The sequence below is a fragment of the Podarcis gaigeae genome (genome assembly GCF_964106915.1).
Source record: "Podarcis gaigeae genome assembly, chromosome: 6".
NCBI classification, from domain to species: Eukaryota; Metazoa; Chordata; class Lepidosauria; order Squamata; family Lacertidae; genus Podarcis; species Podarcis gaigeae.
The window spans coordinates 6,382,530-6,405,798 of NC_139682.1; the positions used below are offsets into that span (position 1 = coordinate 6,382,530).

The 23,269-nt window shown below is 47.8% G+C and overlaps 1 protein-coding gene across 3 annotated transcripts in view; it reads right to left on the bottom strand.

Annotated features, from left to right (window-relative positions):
* Positions 1-23,269, bottom strand: part of SAMD10 (sterile alpha motif domain containing 10) — a 51,396-nt gene that overhangs the window by 18,817 nt on the left and 9,310 nt on the right. For all 3 annotated transcript variants that reach the window (XM_083744730.1, XM_083744731.1, XM_083744732.1), the window contains one exon: positions 1,530-1,714. In XM_083744730.1, the coding sequence (XP_083600856.1) occupies positions 1,530-1,714 (185 nt within the window). The remainder of the gene's footprint in view (positions 1-1,529; positions 1,715-23,269) is intronic.

The following is a 23,269-nucleotide window of genomic DNA, read 5'->3' on the forward strand; positions in this document are numbered from 1 at the left end:
CTCACTTCTTTTTTAGTCACAGCTTTGGTTCCAACACAGATCCAGCTTGCCTCTGTGTCTCTAGCTTCCAGCCTGTTTTCAACTCACTCACACATACACACAGCATTGTAGGGGGTTGGATTTGGTGGTACCTTCCAACTCCAGGATTCTGTGAATTCTCCAGCTATTATTCTACACAACAGGTGAGGGTGAGAGGAGGACAGGCCCACCCCTTAGCCTGGAGAGCACCATCACTTCCTTGCAGCTCTTGCAAAGAGCTCATTCTTTTGGGATGCTGATGAGGACACTTGGGTAGCGAGCTGTGAAGGTCATTGCATTGCAAAGAAGCTTGCCTAGGACCCTCGCACCTACGGGACCGCCTCTCCCGGTATGCCCTGCGGAGGACCTTAAGGTCCATAAATAGCAACATCCTAGAGGTCCCGGGCCTTAAGGAAGTCAGATTAGCCTCAACTAGAGCCAGGGCCTTTTCAACACCGGCTCCGGCCTGGTGGAACACTCTGTCTCGTGAGACCAGGGCCCTGCGAGATCTGATTTCTTTCCGCAGGGCCTTTAAGACAGAGTTGTTCTGCCTGGCCTTTGGCTTAGAATCAATTTCATTCCCTCCCCCTCTTTCTCTTTTTTCCTTTCTCCTGTGATGAGGCTGCATTTTAATGTTTCAATGTTGTATTTTAATCTTGTTTTTTAAGTTGTATTTCAATCAACTTGTTTTTATTATTGGTTGTTAGCCGCCCTGAGCCCGATCTCGGCTGGGGAGGGCGGGGTATAAATAAAATGTATTATTATTTATTTTTATTATTATTATTATTACTTCAGCAATTGGATCCTATTAAATTCTAGCCCTCACTGGGCACAGCATCCCAAGACCTGGAAGGGACTCAGGGCATCATCCAGACTGAAACCCCCCCCCAAAAAAAAACAGACAGAGAATTATAATAATAATAATTGTGTTATCTGTGCCCTACACATCTGGTTAGGTTGCTCCAGCCACACCGTGCAACAAAAACCCACGAGGGCATATAGCCTGGCTTTCCAGCAGTTGCACACGCAAAATGCACAGGCATGCGCAATTCTTGCGCATGGATCTCCACGGACCAAGGTGCGAGGAACCTCTTTGGGGACAGAACCCTTTTCGATCCAGGACTCCGCAGCTGATCTGGATTGACTGGTGCCAGGAGGGAGGAGCTGCACTCCAGTGGGTGGGGCCAGAGGCAAAAGTGGGCGGGGCAACGGCCGTGAATTCTGCCATTGGCTAGCTTGTACTCATGCGCCCACACCCCTCTATATCCTGCAGCCAAGCAAGCAGGGAGTTGCAATCTGGTTTCCAGAGCATTGCCTACCCAGGCAGAAACATGCACGGTGATGGGTGCTGCAGAGAGGCCTGGGGGCCCGCATGCGCCCCCCGGACCCTTGTCAGCGCAGGCGCACGGCCGGTTTCGCTGCATGTCGGAGAACAAGCACCAGCGGGTCTTTGGTTCCTGCCAAGGGACAGATCCCAGCGACATTTGCAGACTTCCTGACCACCATCATACCTGGGAGCCTTCCGTTCCTGGCTGCTGTAGGAGTTTGACGGTCCTCCCTCCCGCCGACCGCTGGCTTCGCCCGTCGTGCCAGGTCAGGCTGCTGCCAGAGTTCCTCTGCAGGCGGTAATTGAGGTTCTCGGCAGACACGGTGTGTTCTAGAAGGTTCTGGCAGAAGCTGAAGTGAGCGGCAGCAGCTGTTGGGCAGAGAAGAGTGAGAACTTAAAACCAACTGCAGACATCAAGGAGGGGGCAGTAATTCTCTCCCAATGCAACATTCCTCCCCTACACAAACACACCCGTCCCCTCAGGATCATATCATATTCAGCGTGTTGGACTAGGGCCAGGGTTCGAATTCCCCACTCGGCCGTGAACCTCACTGGGCAATCATGGACCAGTCACTGCCTCTCAGCCTAACCTACCTCACAGGGTTGTTGCGAGGATTAAATGGGGAGCGGCGAACCTTGAGACCCTCAGAGAAAATAGTGGGATATAAACACAACCATAAGCAAACCAGCACACCAATAAATGCAATTTTTAAAATCCCAGCCTTGTTCGTTAAGAGCTTTGCAGGGCTACGCTGTTCTCTCGCCCTTCATCTTCACAACAAACCTGCGAGGTAGGCTCAGGCAGAGCGACAGGTGCGAGCTACCATAGCGCTTTTTGTCGAATGGTCTCTTTAAATCTGAAGGTTCATTATTGTTCCACAAGACATGTACCGGTATTTCTTTAAAGGCCAGAGCAAATAACGTGACCTGGTTTTGCAGCTGTGAAGCAGTATAGCAGGGGCTGTTAAGTTGTGGTAATTAAGCTGTTGGTTATGGTATGTAAAGTGCAGCATGTAGTTCTCTCAGTACCCTGGTGGATGGTCACACTTATTGATATAATGTAATTTAGTCTAAAAGGAGTTTTTTTGTTTTTGTTATTAAAACCTAGCAAAAGTTATTTTGCGTTTCTTGAATGTGTGGTCTCCCCAGCACCTTTCTGCAGCGTAACTAAGCTGCAAATCGCCAACACTTTTAACTGTCACGGCTTCCTCCCCCCTTGGAGCTATAGTTTGCAAAGGGTTCTGTGAGTAGTTAGGAGACCCCCATTCCTCTCACAGAGCTACAACTGTGAAGTTGTGGGTGAACAAATCAGATGACACAGTGATTCTTCAGTCAGCTTTTGTTTGTTCACAGGCCAGAACAGAACTGAACTGAAGCATAGCTGTCAACTTACAGATTTGAAAATAAGGGACCAACAGCCTCGAAAATAAGGGATCAGCAGCCAAAATAAGGGATTTTCAGAACACAGGTATGTTCAACTTCTGAGCCCCTCTGAGCCAAAGGCAGAAAGCCCAGCCAGCAGCCAAATGAAGCCTCAAGCGGTGGTTCCCACAGCACAGCAACCCAGCAAAGGGGATGCAGCAAGGAAAACCACCGTCACCTCTCCGCTGGGAAGCGCTGAGCAAAGGCGAGTTCCCAGGCAACGAGCCCGATTTGATCGGCACAAGGCATGCAAGCTCCACCCCCCCAGTCGTTCTTAGACTCCTTATTGGGTGAGCAACGAAGCCAAGCAACACAGTTGGAGCCTCCCTCCTCCCTGCCAGCAGGGGAGGGAGAGGAGCTGCTTCCTATGAAACCCAGGAAATTTAAGGGACATCATCAATAAGGGACAGCAGCGGGACACGGCGCTGGGATAAGGGACTTTCCCACCAAATAAGGGACGGCTGACAGCTATGCTGAAGGGTTCAGCCAACCTGCTTATACAGAGCTCAACTACAAAGCAACAGTAACAACTTTCTGTAACTATCCAATCACTGAACGTCACTTTCAATTCCTTATTTGCATATGTGGACCCGAGTGAAAACTATCTACAGTATCCCCCTGCTGGCCAAGGGAGAGAACTTCAGTACATAACAACAACTCCCAGAGTGGTTCAACCATCGATCCCGTTTCCCAGGGAACCTTATGAGAACGGTTTCCTCAGACCAGACCCCGCGTGCTTGGTTACTGACAGAGGCCCTGCTCCAAGTGCCTCCTTCTCTCGGAGGCTTGGAGAGAGGCAATGCAAACAGCACCTTTTTGGTTAAGACATCCAGATTTTAGAATTCTCTGCCTTGGGAGTCTCTGTTGACTTCCTCATCGGAAAATTGCAGAAAGCAGATCAGAAGGATCTTGCATCTCCTTGTATGCAGCTGTTGGTAGAGCATGAGACTCTTTATCTTGGGGTTGTGGATTGGGCAAAAGAGTCCTGCATTGCAGGGGTTGGACTAATTGACCCCGTGGGTTCCCTTCTATGACCTATTCCTCCTGGCTTTTGGGAGGTGGATTTTTTTGGCTGCTCTTTGGCCTTGCTATTATTGCTGGCAGCTTCTTTCATTTAAAAACTCTTTCGTTGTCAAACGTCCTTACCGCGAGCCGCCCCGGGGTTCCCACCGAGCTGGAAGGTATATTAAGTACCGTATTTTTCGCTCTCTAAGACGCAACAGACCATAAGACGCACCTAGTTTTTGGAGGAGGAAAACAAGAAGAAAAATATTCTGAATCCCAGAAGCCAGAACAGCAAGAGAGATCACTGTGCAGTGAAAGCAGCAATCCCTCTTGCGGTTCTGGCTTCTGGGATAGCTGTGCAGCCTGCATTCGCTCCATAACACACACACACATTTCCCCTTACTTTTTAGGAGGGAAAAAGTGAGTCTTCTACAGCAAAAAATATGGTATTTCGCTAACCCAAGTCAAACGACACGGATTCAGGCTGCAGCCCAAGCCTGTGCCTATTTACTCAAAACGTGCAATCCGCTGAACTCGGGACACATCTGCTCCCAGGCGTACATCGCGTCGTTTCACTATATACATATAGTCTTTGCGGTCGGGCTGGAGCAGAGAGGGCTGAATCAAGCGCTGCGGTTAGCCGAGCCACAGCGCTCTCTGATCTCCGCTCGGCTGGACTGCCAATTCCCCTCCAGCAATCTAAATGCAATGCAATTAAATGTTATGTCCCAGCAATTAAAAGCTTTATTGAAGGGGAGTGCAAACAGGCAGCTGGGTGGGGCTGTTTGTGAAAAAAGGCCAACTCAAGGGGATGAGCTGTGCTATTATTTGGACGGCGGGGTTGCTGGAACAGAAGCTGCAATCCTGGAACCAGAGCTGGGTCGGTGGTTTCTGCCTCCCAGGACCCTGTGCTTGGCATGTAGCAAATAATATTTTGCATCTGTGTTATTAGGGATGGAGGAATGTATTTTTAAAGTCCGTGGCCTAATTGGAACTTCGATGGACATTGGAACACGGCTGCTGATCCACACCAGGGGTGCCAACCTGAATAAAATATTCGGGGAGGGCATGTAAGCCCTGCCCCACATAAATAGATCACACCATTTGAATGGCAATGCCCATCAACTTCGGGGGGGGGCAGCCCCCTCAAATATTTTATGGGGTGGGGCAAAGGGACCTGGGTCCCTAGGAGTTGGCTCCTATGCTTCTCTGATTATGGTGATGCTGTTTTGGCTAAAAAAAATGCATACAAAAATTTGCACTTTAGCAGGAAAATGCATTGAAAAAGCATACGTATATTTTAGAGGAAGAAAGCATGCAAAAATGGTTGTTTGGGGGGGGAAGTCTGTGCAATTACTCTAATATAGCTTAGCCTAAAGTACTGGAACTAAAACTTTGCATATTCTCTTGGGATGAATGAGATGGGGTGACTTGTTACCGCTGGCTATTCTGGAGGTCAGCAGAGCTAAAAATGGAAACCGTTTTCTCATAAGGAATCTCACCTCTGGTATGAATCTGATTAGCTGGCTTTTGGGAAGCCAGAATATCTCAGCCTCCACCTCCCAGACCTACAATACAGTATAGGGGGTAACTAATAATTCTTCCCCGCCCCCCGTTATATTTTATTATTTCACCTACACACTCCAATACATAATCATTTTTTAATTTTGTTTTGTCGACTTCCCATCCCACTTTCCACTGTGTTTTTATTTCCCCTCCTTGCTGCACCCTCTCTTATGCCATAACAATAATCAGGGCTGAAACATAACAATAATCAGCCGAAACTCGCCAGAACTCAGTTCTGGCACCTCTCAGGTGGGTACCATTGCAGCACTAACAACCAGGCGATGTGTAAGAGCAAATGATGGTTTGGCATGGACTGTTGCTTACAGGTGGTCCTGGGCCTTGCATGCAGACTACCTGTAAGCAACAATCCATGCCAAACCATCATTTACTTGTGAGACATCGCCCTAGTTGTTAGTGCTGCTGCTGCTGTCGCTACTACTTGGTATCGAAATCTTCTTTACAGAAACCTCCTAAAGTAAGCCAGAATCATTATTCTCCCATTAAAAGAAAAGACTATTATAATGGCTATGGCTTTTCCTGTAATTTATATACAGTGGTACCTTAACTCTGACTTTAATACATATTTCCCTTAATGGTTTGACTTCCCACCTTTACCTCCGTGAGGGTTTTATTCTCAGCTTTCCTGCTGCATTATGCAGGGTATTTATATCTCGTATAAATATTTCCTCTGTTTCAATTGCTAAGGCAGCAACACCTTTGAAGGTGTGTCAAACGGGGAAAAGAAAAACCTTAAAATAAAAATATTAATAACCGAGAGAGAGAGAGAGAAACAATGCTTTGTTTTTTCTCAATCTTATTCCCAACACTGTCTTTACCATAGTGGTGTGAAAAGACACCAGGAGCAAAAATCACAGCACCATTTGGGACTTTCTATTTCTGCTCTATGTCAGTCCAGCTAGTCACCCAAATGTTGGTTTAAATGTCATCTTGTTTTTAAACACACACACATTTCCTTTTCTTCTGACAAAGCCCCAAACTGGTGATGCTGATTCACTCTGAGGCAATTAAACCGTGAGGCCGGCGGCGACTGTGCACTCCAGACACTTTCCACAGGGAGGAAGATGCACTCAACAGCCAGCTTTCGCACCGGAGGCAGACAAATGATTCACCACACGATCACCCTAGATTTATGCCAGGAATTGGCTGTGGCGGATCCCTCCACTCAGATGTCTGCTGTGCTGACCTCGATGCAGAAAGCCACGCATCATTTCGCGCCAGCCGAAAACACAATAGGGAAACAGAAGACCCTGAGGTCTTCCGCTTTCCAAAATATAATTTACTTCCACTTGTAGGACACTATCTGCTTTACACCGAGTCAGAGTGTGGGTCCATGCGGCACTGTGAAGGCTACTTAGGGGGACGAGGAATTTTACACATCACTTGGGAAGACAGGTGAACTAATGCCAGTGTACTGGAAGAAGCCAAGATCACCAGTGTCGAAGCAATGAGTCTTCAACATCAACTTTGTTGGACTGGTCATGTTGTGCGAATGCCTGATTATCGTCTTCCAAAGCAACTACTCTATTCCGAACTTAAAAATGGAAAGCGTAATGCTGGTGGTCAACAAAACAGGTTTAAAGACTGTCTCAAGGCAAATTTTTAAAAAATGTAGTATAAACACCAACAATTGGGAAACACTGACCTGCGAGTGCTCCAGTTGGAGAACAGCCTTTACCAAAGGTGTCATGGGTTTTGAAGACGCTTGAACTCAGTACACAGGGAAGAAACATGCTAAGAGGAAGGCACATTTGGCAAACCCTCATTGTGATCAACTCCTAGCCAGGAACCAATGTCCCCACTGTGGAAGGATGTGTGGATCCAGAATTGGCCTCCACAGTCACTTATGGACTCACTGTTAAAACCGTGTTTATGGAAGACAATCTTACTCAGCTATGAGTGATCACCAAAGAAGAAGAAGAAGAAGAAGAAGAAGAAGAAGAAGAAGAAGAAGAAGAAGAAGAAGACGAAGAAGACGACTTAGGAGGACGTAAGAAGTTTCTCACTGGGCTGTATCAAAATCCCACCTACTTCAGCATATACACTCCTGGGTCAGAACTGGGGGCAGCTGAACAGGAGAGAGACCTTGGGTTCATTGCAAATCGCTCCAAGAAGATGTTGATCTCGTGTGCGGACAATATAGTTGCTACATGGGATATCTCTATATATCCCCCAAGGGTATTTTCAAAAGATTATGGAAATCTGCTTGGGATAGGTCTCCACCTTCAAGTAAACCTGGGATGTTCTACAGATGTTCTACTACAGAGCTAAGGCCCTTCCCCTTGGGAGATCACTTCCCAAACCCATGTCAGTGGTGGGATCTCTGCAGAGCTGTGGACCTTGGCATGTGTTTGGTCATCTTGACCCTTGACGCTGGTCCAAGACTGCAGCACTTTTGGGAAGGTGGTGCATTTACAAGCACACATCAAAACACATACCGTAAGTGGTGCATTTACCATGTGGACATATTGTAGGTCTTTGATGCTCTGAAAGAGAGCGCATGGAAGAGTCTCTCAAATACCATCCACAGAGAATCACCCTTAGATCAGGCTCTTCCACCTGCGTTAACAATCAGAATATCAAAACCCTCCATGATCAAGGAAGGGTGTGTGTGTGTGTCAATGAGGAAACTCCCTTGCACGAGACTCGCGTGCCTGTCTCCCTGGATAAAAAAGCATCCGGCTTTGTCTAAGCTGCCGTTGATCCTGGCAAGCGAAGACGAGCAATGAGCACTACAATAAACAGGCAGATCAGAGAGCTGAGGAACGGAGGCTCCTGTGTAAGTCTGCCTCGTGTGTTCCAGGAATGAAAGTGTTCCGGAAAGCCATTGATCTATTGTGTGCTAATTCCATCGCCTCTCTAGCTGTGAGACCCTTGACTGAAGCCAGTGTGTGAAATGCACCCCTGAAAGAGAATAGCTTCAAAGCCGGGGGTGGGGGAGGGATAAATATGACCTACCTGAGCAATTGCCCTTTCAAAGAAATAAACCTGGCCAAGGGGCATAAGCAAGTAGAAAGGGGTCGAGGGAAGAGGAATGGAAATTGGAAACAACAAAAAGGGAGAAGATTAATCAAGCCCTTTGCAAAAGCAGGATTACTGCAACCTCGCAAAGGTTGCCAATGCCCTTGATTCGAAAGGTTGTAGCTGGATTTCAAATGCTCACGGCAGAGAGGAATTTGGGGGTCTTCCCTCCCCTGTGCTCTGGCAGAAGGGGTGTGGCAGCCTACGATTCGTGATTTCTCATGCTCTAACTTTGGGCAGTTAATGAAAGAGGAGAAAGGACCGCAGGGCACAGAGATGATGGGGAACAGACATGCATGTGCACACAGAGAATGCGGCAAGGAAGAGCTATGTACGGGCATCAGCCTTCCATGCTTGCTGCCGAGACAAATCTGGATGGGCGTTTGCATCCAGCAATGCTCCTCTGGCCCAGAGATGGGTTGCTGCACTCATTAGGCCTGACACTCCTGCGCAGATCGTGCTTCTGCTAATAAAGAGTTGGGTCCAATTCTGAACTGTGTGGCTACTGACCGGCAAGCTCCTGGGAGAGGAGTGCATCTTAGCATCCCTTGAAATCAGAAGTGGTGCTGAGTGGTACCTTTCAGATCACGCACTGCATAAACAGGATCTCAAAGGCAGCCCCCGAGATAGCACTTAGGGAACAGCCACAGATCAGCAACAGAGAGAATCCCTTGCATGCAGACGATCCCAGGTCTGAGACCTTGCAGACGCACTGCCCAGGCAGGTGTGGATGATTCCCTGGTCCTGAATGGGGAAACTGAGCCCCTGAAGGACCAGGTGCGCAGCCTGGGAGTCATTTTGGACTCACAGCTGTCCATGGAGGTGAATTCTGTGTCCAGGGCAGCTGTTTACCAGCTCCATCTGGTCGCAGGATGAGACCCTCCCTGCCCGTGGACTGCCTTGCCAGAGTGGTTATCTCCCGCTTGGACTACTGCAATGCACTCTACGTGGGGCTACCTTTGAAGGTGACCCGGAAACTACAACTAATCCAGAATGTGGCAGCTAGACTGGTGACAGGGAGCGGCCGCAGAGACCACATAACACTGGTCTTGAAAGACCTACATTGGCTCCCAGAACGTTTCCGAGCACAATTCAAAGTGTTGGCGCTGACTTTTAAAGCCCTAAATGGCCTTGGTCCAGTATACCTGAAGGAGCGTCTCCACCCCCATCGTTCTGCCCGGACACTGAGGTCCAGCTCCGGGGGCCTTCTGGCGGTTCCCTCGCTGCAAGAAGCCAAGTTACAGGGCACCAGGCAGAGGGCCTTCTCGGTGGTGGCGCCAGAGAACAACTACCACCAGACTTTTAGAAGACATCTGAAGGCAGCCCTGTTTAGGGAAGCTTTTAATGTTTGATGTATTACAGTATTTTAATATTTTTTTGGAAGCTGCCCAGAGTGGCTGGGGAAGCCCAGCCAGATGGGCGGAGTATTAATAATAATAATAATAATAATAATAATAATAATAATAATAAATATTACGAAACTGTAAGAATGCTGCCCTGCATGGCTCAGATTATTCACTGTTTATGGCTACACTGCATGATTTCAGAACGGTGTCTCACCTGAGAGCTGTGATTGGGACACAGTTCTCAAAGTGCATGAAAACCGGTACACTTGTGCCGTGCACACACCATACATTTAAAGCACGACGCTTCCCCAGGAGAATTCTGGGAATTGCGGTTCATTACGGGTGCTGGGAACTGTAGTTCCAGGAGGGATGAATGAGGGTTCACAGGATTCTTTGCATGTGTGCTTTAAACAGATAATGTGTTGGAATGGATATACCTTGTACAGGTACTTTAAAAAATGGGCACCTTGCTGAATAAATCGATATCATTGCATGAGTTGTCACCAAGCGCTGGGGAACTCTCATTTTCCAAGCTAACTGCTGATTTTGGACTAGTTAAAAAAGCGGTAAAGCAAGAGGCTGGCTGAGCAACAGCAGGAGCAGATGGAAGGAAACGGAGCCGTAAATAAAGAGGGATTTCGGGAACGGCAAACAGATTCGCACTTTGATGGAGGAGTCCAGGCCTGGAGAGCCTTTGGTCAACTCGCGAGCTCAGACGCTCTCATTATATGACACAACAGGGTGCAGAGCCTCAAGCTCAGGAGATACAATTCACACATCCATTCGGGGTTCAGGGAACATGTTTCTTGCCAGGGCAAAAGGGTTCCAGTTTGGAACGGGGGCAGAACAAATGGGAGCGAACAGTCGCTCCATCAGGGATCCTGATTTCATTGCACCAAATGCTGGGTGGGGTTGTGTGGAGGGGAGGCGGCCGTCTGAACCACTTCCTTTTTGTAAACGGGAACTGCAATGTGAAAAAAGAGATTTAAATAAAAATGCATGTTATTCTAACGCATCTATATGGTACCACTCTAAGAAATGATCTTCACGTCCACATTTTGCAGCAGGCATTAACTTTGTGATAGGAATTTGGGGGTCTTAGGTAAAGGTAAAGGGACCCCTGACCATTAGGTCCAGTCGTGACCGGCTCTGGGGTTGCGGCGCTCATCTCGCTTTATTAGCCGAGGGAGCTGGCGTAAAGCTTCCGGGTCATGTGGCCAGCATGACTAAGCCGCTTCTGGTGAACCAGAGCAACGCACGGCGACACCGTTTACCTTCCCGCCAGAGTGGTACCTATTTATCTACTTGCACTTTCACATGCTTTCGAACTGCTAGGTTGGCAGGAGCAGGGACCGAGCAATGGGAGCTCACCCCGTCGCGGGGATTCGAACTGCCGACCTTCTGATCGGCAAGTCCTAGGCTCTGTGGTTTAACCCACAGCGCCACCCGCTGGGGTCTTAGATATATGCTAAATGTTCAAAAGTGAACCAACCAAGCACGTACATAGATTAGTACAGGAAGACCGACCTGAAACCATTTTGATTCCCAAACTGATCAAATGTTTTCCCTGCAAGGAGGGGGGGGGGGGTCAGGGAGCCTTCCCATTGTCTCAGGAATTGAGTAATCAGCATTTTAATGGGTGACAGACTATCAGGGAAGACAATCAGGAAAGGACAAAACAAAACAAAAATTCCTTCCAGTAGCACCTTAAAGACCAACTAAGTCAGTTTTTGGTATGAGCTTTCGTGTGCATGCACACTTCTTCAGATACTATTGTTTCGTGCATGCACACGAAAGCTCATACCAAGAACTGACTTAGTTGGTCTTTAAGGTGCTACTGGAAGGAATTTTTTTTTTTTGTTTTGACTATGGCAGACCAACACGGCTACCTATCTGAATCAGGAAAGGCAATCAGATAACCTGGCAAACAGGAAAAACGACATTCAAATTTCTGCTTTAGACCACCTTTTCTGTGATGTAGGTATCTGGGGGGTGGTCTTAGGTTACACCCCTTCTGTGATGGATATATGATGTATGGAGGGGTGGTCTGGATCTCCAAGGAAGGGAATTTAAAATGTCTATATAAGGCTTTGTGCGCTATTGTTCTGGGTTCCTCCTGTAGCAGGAACCCCCCCACCACCCCAATCATTCTGTTTGTATAAACTTCACACTCACACACTACATACGCCACATTTCTGTTATAAATTCATAACACCACATTTCTGTTATAAATTCATAGAAAATCAACCATACATCGGATTTGCACTGTTCCATTTTTATTTTTACTCCATATGACAAGAACTAACAAAGGGGGGTGACTTAGTCCTGGTCAGCCATAATCCCTTCACTGTCTCAGCACATCCACTGGAGCCCTGCCCATGCCAACCCTGATGATCCCAGACAGAAGACAATCAAGATCACAAAGAACCTGCATATGGGAGTGGATTCAAACAAAGGACACTGATCAGATCTTCCCTCAGGGGGCAGGAAACTACAAAATCCCCTTTGTCTCCTAGAAATTCCTGGAAGGGGAGGGGGGAAAGGAGGAACCAGGCAGGTGACAAGACACTCAAGTTACCACCAACTCCTCCCTCGGCCCCTCCTTTCTGTAATGTATGCCTCCCATAACCCCTCCTTTCTGTAATGTATGCATGATGTTTCTGGGGGTGGGCTAGACCTAGAGGAGGGGAATTTCAAAAGTTTTTATAAGACCTTGCACACTATTCTTCTGGGTCTTTCCTCTCTCCTGCACGTGAGGGGAATACCGTGTTGCAACAGTTCAATAAAGGCCAAGCCTACAGGCTGCTGTTTTGCTCCAAGTTATCCTGGTTGGTGTCTTTGTTTTGTCCAAGGGAGCCCTCGGATTTTTCCTGTAACACTCCTCCCTCCTGCGTGTGGTAGTGAGGACTCTGTTGCAACCGATCAATAAAGATCAGGCTTACTAGCTGCTTTGCTTCTCAATATTCTCTGGTTGGCCTCTGTTATTTTCTCCTACCAATAGGGAACCTACATAAGGACTCTATGTGGGCTCTTAGATACCCCAAAAGGGAAAAGGGCAGATTTTTGTTTACAACAACTTTCCTGGTTGTCTTTAAAAGAAGCGCTACCTACAGCAAATGACAAACCTAGCTGGGCATGAGCGAAACACGGATTATTTTTGCCTTGCAAGGATGAGACTTGTTGACCCTTGGGTTGCCTTCAAAGTCTACAGGCCAGATCTCTCCATGCAGGGCTGCTTTGAAGCTGGTGAAGGGCATTTCTGGGTACCAGCCCCTGGACTTGCCCAGTTATTGCAGAGTCAAGTTGCAGTCCCAGTCAGCACACTTGGTCTCATAACAGAGGAGAGGGCAGGCCTATCTAAGGCCAGCTGGAGACCACCTTCTGGAATAGGCAATTTCCCAACCACAACAACCTCTTTGGAACTAACATCATCTCATTTGCCCATCCCCAAATGTGCCTTTGGTACAACTTTGCCAATGGATTTGGTTGCCCCTTAAGATATCATTGCTAAACGTGGAATGAGGGTTATGGGGGGACAGTCTTTGTTGATGTTTCAATGCTGGGTGCAATTCTGATTCAAGATGGCACACTTAAATGTGATTTTGGTGCGACTTTGCCCATATTTTGATGGCATACGTTTGGCCATCTCTTGAGATAATAGTCACCAAATTTGGCACGAGGGTTCCTGAGCCGAGCGCAGCTGTCTTCACTGATGCTTGGATGCTGGGTGACATTTTGAATCAAGATGGTGGACCAAATGTGACTTTGGATGGACTCGGCCCATTTTTTGGCATGGTCCAAGCTCACAAATTACACTACCCATTTAAAAATAATATTATTATTTTGTTTCTGCAAAATACTTTCATATTGCTGGGTGCTCTGCTAGCAGGTTCTAGTTGGAGCTTGCAGAATCTGGAATTTGCTGGCTGTTTAGGCTATGGTTCTGTTAGCACAACAGAATGGTTGGGCCACTCAGACACTGAGATGCTGGCAGGTCAGAAATCTTAAGGGAAAGTGGGATAAAGGAAAGATGGTGAAATGTGAGAGAATTCATAGTGCCTTCTTTGAGGGATCTGCTCGCTTTCATTTCTTTTCCCCTTCTTCACAACGCCTCAAACAATTCCCTCCGACTGCTGCTTCCGTCTTTTCGCACAAACCGCAGTCTGTCCCCTGCTTCTTTCCCGTGCCCCCGAGTTCCTGGAAGCTACCTATCTGGGCCTTGTAATTAAAAGAGGAGGATTAAGAGCTTGGCATCCTTTGCGTGCACACACAACACTCTCCCGCTGGCTAGGGGAGCCCCCCCTTCCTCCTGCCTCATTGTCCGCCCCATCCGATAATCCCTTTCTCCCCCAGCCCCTCGCTGGTTTCATTCACTCTCAAGGCGGGCCATGCAAAACGAGGCAGAATGCAAAGGGCTGGAAAACAGCTTAATCCACAAACGCCACCAGACTTCTAAATCTGCTGCCCACTTCCGCAGCTCAGCCTCTCTTAATCCCATGTCAAGTGGGGATTTCCAGGGTCTTTCATACACCCAGATGAGCAAGGCTGAATGACCCTTGCAGACACATTGATTACTGCCTGCGTGACACGGCTCTCCGATGGGAGTCCCTCAAGTTCTGCTCTCTGAGGGTGCATTCAGATGTGGGGCTGGTTGCCTTAGCTTTCCGGGTTATAATACTAGCACCTCTGCCCTGGTTTCTGATATCCTTTTACACTGCATTGCCCATTGTGCTGCGGAATGGTGGCTCTCTGGCAGATATACCTCCACACTGCGTGAAATTTCGTGACACAGCAGTAAGGTAAAGGGACCCCTGACCGTTAGGTCCAGTCGTGGCCGACTCTGGAGTTGCTGCGCTCATCTTGCTTTATTGGCTGAGGGAGCCGGTGTACAGCTTCTGGGTCATGTGGCCAGCATGACTAAGCTGCTTCTGGCGAACCAGAGCAGCGCACGGAAACACCGTTTACCTTCCCACCAGAGCCGTACCTATCTATCTCCTTGCACTTTGACGTGTTTTTGAACTGCTAGGTTGGCAGGAGCAGGGACTGAGCAACGGGAGCTCACCCTGTCACAGAGATTCGAACCACCAACCTTCTGATCGGCAAGCCCTAGGCTCTGTGGTTTAGATCACAACGACACCTGCATCCCTCCCCCATCAATACCACCCCAAAATTTGTGGCATGGCATGATCCATGAAAGAGAGCTACATGTGGTACAGTGGTCAGCAAACTTTTTCAGCAGGGGGCCGCTCCACTGTCCCTCAGACCTTGTGGGGGGCTGGACTATATTTTTTTTTGGGGGGGGAATGAATGAATTCCTATGCCCCACAAATAACCCAGAGATGCATTTTAAATAAAAGGACACATTCTACTCATGTAAAAACACACTGATTTCCAGGCCGTCCGCGGACCAGATTTAGAAGGCGATTGGGCCAGATCCGGCCCCCAGGCCTTAGTTTGCCTATCCATGGGTTAGAGCATCAGACTGGGACCTGGAAGACCAGGGTTCAAATCCTCCTCAGCCATGAAGCTCACTGGGTGATTATGGGATGGTCACAGCCTAACCTATCTCACAGGGCTGTTGTGAGGATAAAATAGGAGGAAAGGTGTGGTGTAAATGTGATAACTGAATAAATGGAAACAGCGAGGAAATTGCAGCACAAAACTCCAGGTTCGTGAGGTTGTGAATGGATTTTTTATGGAAGCAATGATCACAGAGGTGAGCATTAAACCATAAGCTCGATTTCCAGAAGAGGCCTTCATGTCATGTGAAAGATCGTATAAAGTTTGGAAATTATAGGTGAGCAAACCTCAAAGAATAAAGTGCTGTCTGAACACAGCCAATGACTTCATCACACTAGCAGAAATGTGGGAAGAAATACATCTGGGCAAATTTGCTTCCAGATTCATTTGATTATTTTGCAACGTACCTAATCTGAAAGGCTGCAAACGAGGCTGGCTCCAGGTTTGACAGCAAACGGCTTCAAATTCACGCCCATTTATCCGGGCGTCACCTGGTGACAGTGGCATGTGACCCTTAAAATTTCCAGCAATGTCCCTGACAATTTTGGGGGACGATGGGAAATCTAAACAGTGGTTTGCAGACCCAGATGTCTGGCTCCAGAGTGACAGCCTGCCCTGCTGGGCCAGTGACTGACAGCGAACACAGGTGCTGGGTGCTGATGCTGGGCCCAGCTGCAAAAATGCTTTGGGGGGTTAATTTATCACCATTTGTTTAAGTAATTAATTGATCGATCAATTACGTTTAGATACATGAGAATTGTTCCATGCAACTCGGAAGGTGGTGGACACCTCCTTCACTGGAGGTTCTTAAACAGAGGTCAGATGATCACCCGTCACGGATTCTTTAGTCGTCATTCCTGCATTACAGGGGGTCAGTCTAGATGAACCCTAGGAGTCCCAACTCTGCAGTTCTTTGATTCTGTGAGCTCTGTATTCTATGGAATAATAATAACAATAATGAACAGTTTTATGCCCAGAGTGGCTGGGGAAACCAGATGGGCAGGGTAGAAATAATAAAATTCTTCTTCTTCTTCTTTAAGCTATGCTCCAAGAGAGCATTTAGGGGTCTGGATCTGAGCTGGCAGCCTAACACCAAACTGCGTGACAGAGAAAAAGGGGAGGGGAAGTTAGCACCCTGACACTGCAGAGAAGTGTCTTTTGAGATGCTGTAAGTGGGTGCAATTTTTGACGATTTCATGGTTTATACCTCTCCAGCTCTTAAAATGGATTCCTCTAGATTGCCTTAATTGGTGTTATATGAGTGTTGTGCCGTGAAATGATTTTAAACTGCCGTTTTAACAGCTTAGTTTTATTGGAAGAAGAGGTTTCAGTTTTGCATTTTACGTTTTATTTATACGTGCATGACAATCTCGGGAGGGTTTTTGCCCTGAAACGCAGCATAGACATGTTTAAATAACAAACACGATAAACTCAGGGGAAGAGGGAAATCAGCTTTGCAATGGCAGGATCTGCCCCATATGTGCGAGAGGGATTCTTTGCAGACATTCTAATGAAGGGGCAGCCAACATGGTACCCTCTAAATGTTGATGGACCAGAACTCCCATCAACCCCTGCCAGCATAGCTGATGGGTGAAAACTGACCCAGTGGTGCACAACTTGAGACTGGACCTCCCCATCTCCCGGCAGACTGGAGGAGGGCAAATGTTGTCCCTATTTTCAAAAAGGGGAAAAGAGAGGACCCAAATAATTACCGCCCAGTCAGTCTGACATCAATACCAGGGAAGATTCTGGAGCAGATCATTAAGCAAACAGTCTGTGAGCACCTAGAAAGGAATGCTGTGATCACCAATAGTCAGCATGGATTTCTGAAAAATAAATCATGTCAGACTAACCTGATCTCGTTTTTTGACAGAATTACAACCCTGGTAGATGAAGAGAACGCAGTGGATGTAGCCTACCTTGAGTTCAGCAAGGCATTTGACAAGGTGCCCCATGATATTCTTGTAAAGAAGCTGGTAAAATGCGGACTTGACTATGCTACCACTCAGTGGATTTGTAACTGGCTGACTGACCGAACCCAAAGGGTGCTCATCAATGGTTCCTCTTCATCCTGGAGAAGAGTGACTAGTGGGGTGCCACAGGGTTCTGTCTTGGGCCCGGTCTTATTCAACATCTTTATCAACGACTTGGATGATGGACTCAAGGGCATCCTGATCATATTAGCAGATGACACCAAACCGGGAGGGGTGGCTAACACCCCTGAGGACAGGATCACACTTCAAAACGACCTTGACAGATTAGAGAACTGGGCCAAAACAAACAAGATGGATTTTAACAGGGAGAAATGTAAAGTATTGCACTTGGGCAAAAAAAATGAGAGGCACAAATACAAGGGGACGCAGGTGGCGCTGTGGGACGCAGGTGGCGCTGTGGGTTAAAGCCTCAGCGCCTAGGACTTGCCGATCGAAAGGTCGGCGGTTCGAATCCCTGCGGTGGGGTGCGCTCCCGCTGCTCGGTCCCAGCGCCTGCCAACCTAGCAGTTCGAAAGCACCTCCGGGTGCAAGTAGATAAATAGGGACCGCTTACCAGCGGGAAGGTAAACGGCATTTCCGTGTGCGGCTCTGGCTCGCCAGAGCAGCGATGTCACGCTGGCCACGTGACCCGGAAGTGTCTCCGGACAGCGCTGGCCCCTGGCCTCTTAAGTGAGATGGGCGCACAACCCCACAGTCTGTCAAGACTGGCCCGTACGGGCAGGGGTACCTTTACCTTTACCTTTACAAATACAAGATGGGTGACACCTGGCTTGAGAGCAGTACATGTGAAAAGGATCTAGGAGTATTGGTTGACCACAAACTTGACATGAGCCAACAGTGTGACGCGGCAGCTAAAAAGCCAATTCTGGGCACCACGATTCAAGAAGGACACTGACAAACTGGAACGTGTCCAGAGGAGGGCAACCAAAATGGTCAAAGGCCTGGAAACGATGCCTTATGAGGAACGGCTAAGGGAGCTGGGCATGTTTAGCCTGGAGAAGAGGAGGTTAAGGGGTGATATGATAGCCATGTTCAAATACATAAAAGGATGTCACATAGAGGAGGGAGAAAGGTTGTTTTCTGCTGCTCCAGAGAAGCGGACACGGAGCAATGGTTCCAAACTACTAGAAAGAAGATTCCACCTAAACATTAGGAAGAACTTCCTGACAGTAAGAGCTGTTCGACAGTGGAATTTGCTGCCAAGGAGTGTGGTGGAGTCTCCTTCTTTGGAGGTCTTTAAGCAGAGGCTTGACAACCATATGTCAGGAGTGCTCTGATGGTGTTTCCTGCTTGGCAGGGGGTTGGACTCGATGGCCCTTGTGGTCTCTTCCAACTCTATGATTCTATGATCTCCCCCACAGGTTCACTGTATCCACTTGAAGCCAAATTCTTTGCATTTAACCTTTAAAAAAATGTAAATAGTAAATAGGGTGTGTGTCTCTGGCTGGCTGATAACCATCAGAATCCTTAGCAGGTGTAGATGATGATGATGATGATGATGATAACAACAACAACAACAACAATAACAACAATAATAATTATTATTATTATTTAAACCCCGCCCATCCGGCTGGGCTTCCCCAGCCACTCTGGGTAGCTTTCAACAAAATATTAAAAAACAGTGGTACCTCAGGTTACATACGCTTCAGGTTACAGACTCTGCTAACCCAGAAATAGTAACTTGCGTTAAGAACTTTGCTTCAGGATGAGAACATAAATCGTGCAGAGGCAGCAGGAGGCCCCATTAGCTAAAGTGGGGCTTCAGGTTAAGAACAGTTTCAGGTTAGGAACGGACCTTCAGAACGAATTAAGTACATAACCAGAGGTACCACTGTATAGTAATGCATCAAACATTAAAAGCTTCCCTAAACAGGGCTGTCTTCAGATGTCTTCTAAAAGCCAGATAGTTGTTTATCTCTTTGACATCTGATGGGCGGGCGTTCTACAGGGCAGGAATCACCACCAAGAAGGCCCTCTGCCTGATTCCCTGTAGCTTTGCTTCTCGCAGTTAGGGAACCGCCAGAAGGCCTTCGGCGCTGGACCTCAGTGTCCAGGCAGAACGATGGGGGTGGAGACGCTCCTTCAGGTATACTGGACTGAAGCCATTTAGGGCTTTAAAGGTCAACACCAACACTGTGAATTGTGCTCAGAAACGTACTGGGAGCCAATGTACCGTAGGTCTTTCAGGACTGGTGTAATGTGGTCTTGGCAGCCGCTCCCAGTCCCCAGTCTTGCTGCCGCATTCTGGATTAGTTGTAGTTTCCAGGTCACCTTCGAAGGTAGCCCCACATAGAGCGCATTGCAGTAGTCCAAGCGAGAGGCGGAATTTCTTCCTTCCTTCCCCTTGCTGTGGTCCACTCAACCGAATTGACTCTTTGCATTGGGAGGAAATCTGCCTTAGACACCAACTGGCATTCCCCCTCTTTGCACAGCAAATTTTAGCTTCAGAGGTGGTTAGAAGCAGTTCATAAGTTACAAGAAAGGAGATTCCGACTAATCATTGGGAAGAACTTTCTGACAATAAGAGCTGTTCGACAATGGAACAGACTCCAACGGGAGGTGGTGGGCTCTCCTTCCTTGGAGGTGTTTAAGCAGAGGTTGGATGCCCATCTATCTTGGATGCTTGAGTTGAGATTCCTGCATTGAAGGGGGTTGGACTAGATGACTCTCGGGGTCCCTTCCAACTCGACAATTCTGTGATTGGCTCCTTCAGGACAGCAGCATCACAGGAAAAGGTTAATCCTGCATGCCTGTTCTGACACTGATAGCTCCCACCCCAGTTTATGCTGATTGCATCACACATGTAATTAAACTACGGAACTCACCACCACTTGAGACAGTGAATGGCCTCCGACCTAGATTTTAAAAGACGATCAGGCAAATTCCTACAGGAGAGGGCTCTTGGGGGCTACTAGCTGCAATGGCTTTGCTTCTGCCTGCACGGTCGGAGGCCGCACTGTTTCTGAGTATCAGTTGCTGGAAAACACCAGAGGGGAGAGTTGCTATTGTGCTTAGACCCTGCTTGTGGGTTTTCCACGGACATCTGGTCAGTCACTGTAAGAACAAGATGCTGGACTAGATAGGCTCTTCTTATGTTCTTATGCACTTCATTAAAGAGCGACCTTACCCCCATGCTAAATACAGAAGCCACCTTTATTTACCTGTCAACTTAGGCCAGAGGTCAGCAAACTGTTACAGCAGGGGGCCGGTCCACTGTCCCTTAGACCTTATGGGGGGCCAGACTATATTTTTTGGGGGGGACAATTCCTATGCCCCACAAATAACCCAGAGATGCATTTTAAATAAAAGGACACATTCTACTCATGTAAAAACACGCTGATTCCCGGACCGTCCACGGGCCGGATTTAGAAGGCGATTGGGCCAGATCCGGCCCCCGGGTCTTAGTTTGCCTACCCATGACTTAGGCAACTGAAAAGGAAGAGGTGAGCCAGTCTCTTCTCAACTGCAAAATGAAAGAGCACCAGTCCCCACATTGCTTTCCTTCCTGTGATTTCCTGGCCGTGGTGTACATTTCGGCTCCCGCTTTGCCAAGCTGTCACTTTTGTCACAGCAGGCATTTTCTACCATGCCTAATTTTCAACACAATCAATACCACTTCCGAACCATAAAATTAAAACAACAACGCTCCCCCCTCTCACCTTCAGCTAACAATAGCACAGCGTTTATCGCTTCTGCTCTCCAGTCGTTTTCTACCAAAAAAAAAAAATTAAATTAAGCAACTAGAGGTGTTGGTGGGAAACAACGAAAACAACGCCTTTGAAGAACTCTCTTTGATTTATTAGCCCCTTTATTACCAGAACACCACTCAGCACTTCTGCAAATGCGTTCAGGTCAAAGCGTCCAAGATGGCTTCATAAACACTCAATTTCACTGTTCCTGTGAAGGAAAGTTCTTTAATTTGCCAAACCCCACGGAGGAGGAGGCAGCGAAAGAGGAAGAGGAGAGAGAAGAGAGTACCGTATTTTTCGCTCTATAAGACGCACCAGACCACAAGACGCAGGAAAATGAGAAAAAAAATATTCTGAATCTCAGAAGCCAGAACAGCAAGAGGGATCGCTGCGCAGTGAAAGCTGCAATCCCTCTTGCTGTTCTGGCTTCTGTGATAGCTGTGCAGCCTGCATTCGCTCCATAAGACGCACACACATTTCCCCTTACTTTTAAGGAGGGAAAAAGTGAGTCTTATAGAGCAAAAAATATGGTATCTTGGAAAGGAAAAAGTTTCCCTTGCCATCAAGGATTGCATCTCCACCCCACCCCATACCCCGCAAATGCCCTGGGAAAACCAGGACATCCTCTATTTTTCATGCGAGAGAACGGCAGCTATTTGGTGTGTCAAGATCTCAAGTGATCTCACACACCCCCAAGCAGTGGAGTAGCGTGGGGGGTGCAGGGGGGGCCGGCCGCACCGGGCGCAACATCTGGGGTTAGGGTTAGGGGTTAGGGTTAGGGGGCGCAAATCCACGGGTTAGGGGGCGCAAATTACTTGCCTTGCCCCAGGTGCTGACAACCCACGCTACGCCACTGCCCCCAAGCACCCCTTTTTAGCGGCTGTGATCTCATGCGGGTCACTAACCCAGAAGATGCGTGTCCCAGTTTTTGGCCAGGAACATTGAAATGTATACAGTGGTACCTCTGGTTGCGAACGGGATCCATTCTGGAGCCCCTTTCACAACCTGAAGAGAATGCAACCCGCGTCTGCACATGCATGGGTTGCAATTCGCCGCTTCTGCGCATGCACGTGACATCATTTTGCACGTCTGCACATGCGCGAGCAGCAAAACCCGGAAGTAACCCTTTCTGGTACTTCCGGGTCGCCGCGGGACGCAACCTGAAAAGACATAACCTGAAGCTAACGTAACAAGAAGTATGACAGTACCGCCCCGACAGTACAGTCTCAATGGATGCAGCTTTTTGCAACATGGAGTGAAGGAGCAAGCTACGCCTGTTGAACATCTTGCTGCGGTGCAGCTGCTGAAGAAATCCAAGCAGCAGACATGCTTGCTCTGTCTCCACAACTGGTGGCAGTAAATGCTTCTAAATACCTGTTGCTGGAAACCACAGGAGCAGAGAGCAATGAGAAGCCTCTGAGTGACTGTGGAAGCTCCAGGATCTGCCAGCTGCTACAGTCATCTGCTGAAAGCCCTGTACTTTTTGCTTTCTCACTGAGCAGCACTTGGTTCCCTGTTGCGACTTCCATTATTCTTCTCTCCTGCCTCCTCTCAACCACCCTGTTAGGCAGGTTCGGCTGAGAGGTGGGCTTCTCAACTGGGGATTTGAACCCTGGTCTCTCTGCTTCCAGTCCAGCAATCAAGCCATTGGACCCGTCTTCCGCAACCTGGTGCCATCCAGATGTCTCATGGCTGGGGCTGATGGCAGTTGCTTCCCCAAACATCTGGAAGGCACGTCATTGGGGAGGTATGAAGTACACAGCATTGGTGTGTGAGAGACAGAGAATTACTTTTCAGCATTACATTATTATTTATTAAATTTGTATATTATTTATTAAATTTGTATAAATTTGTATGGTGCTTTGCAACATGAAAATATAAAATGAAAACATAAAGTACACAATTACACAAAAATAAATAAAACCCTCCCATAAGCACATTTAAAAGGCCATGAAATGTTAGTCTAATATAATAATAATAATAATAATAATAATAATAATAATAATAATAATAATTATACTCCGCCCATGGGTTTCCACAGCCATTCTAGGCGGCTCCCAACAAAATATTAAAAACACATTATTGCATTAAACATTAAAAGCTTCCCTAAATAGGGCTGCCTTCAGGTGTCTTCTAAAAGTAGAATAGTCCTGGTTCTAGAGAAATGTTTTCATCTCGCACCCAAAGATATGCAAGAAAGGTGGCAGGCTTGCCTCCCTGGGGAAGGGCCTCCCACAAGTGGGGAGTCACCACAGAAAAGGCCCTACGGCACTCTCATGGAGGAGGCATGTGAAGAAGGGCCTCAGATGATGATCTCAGGGTCCGGGTCAGTTCATCTGGGGA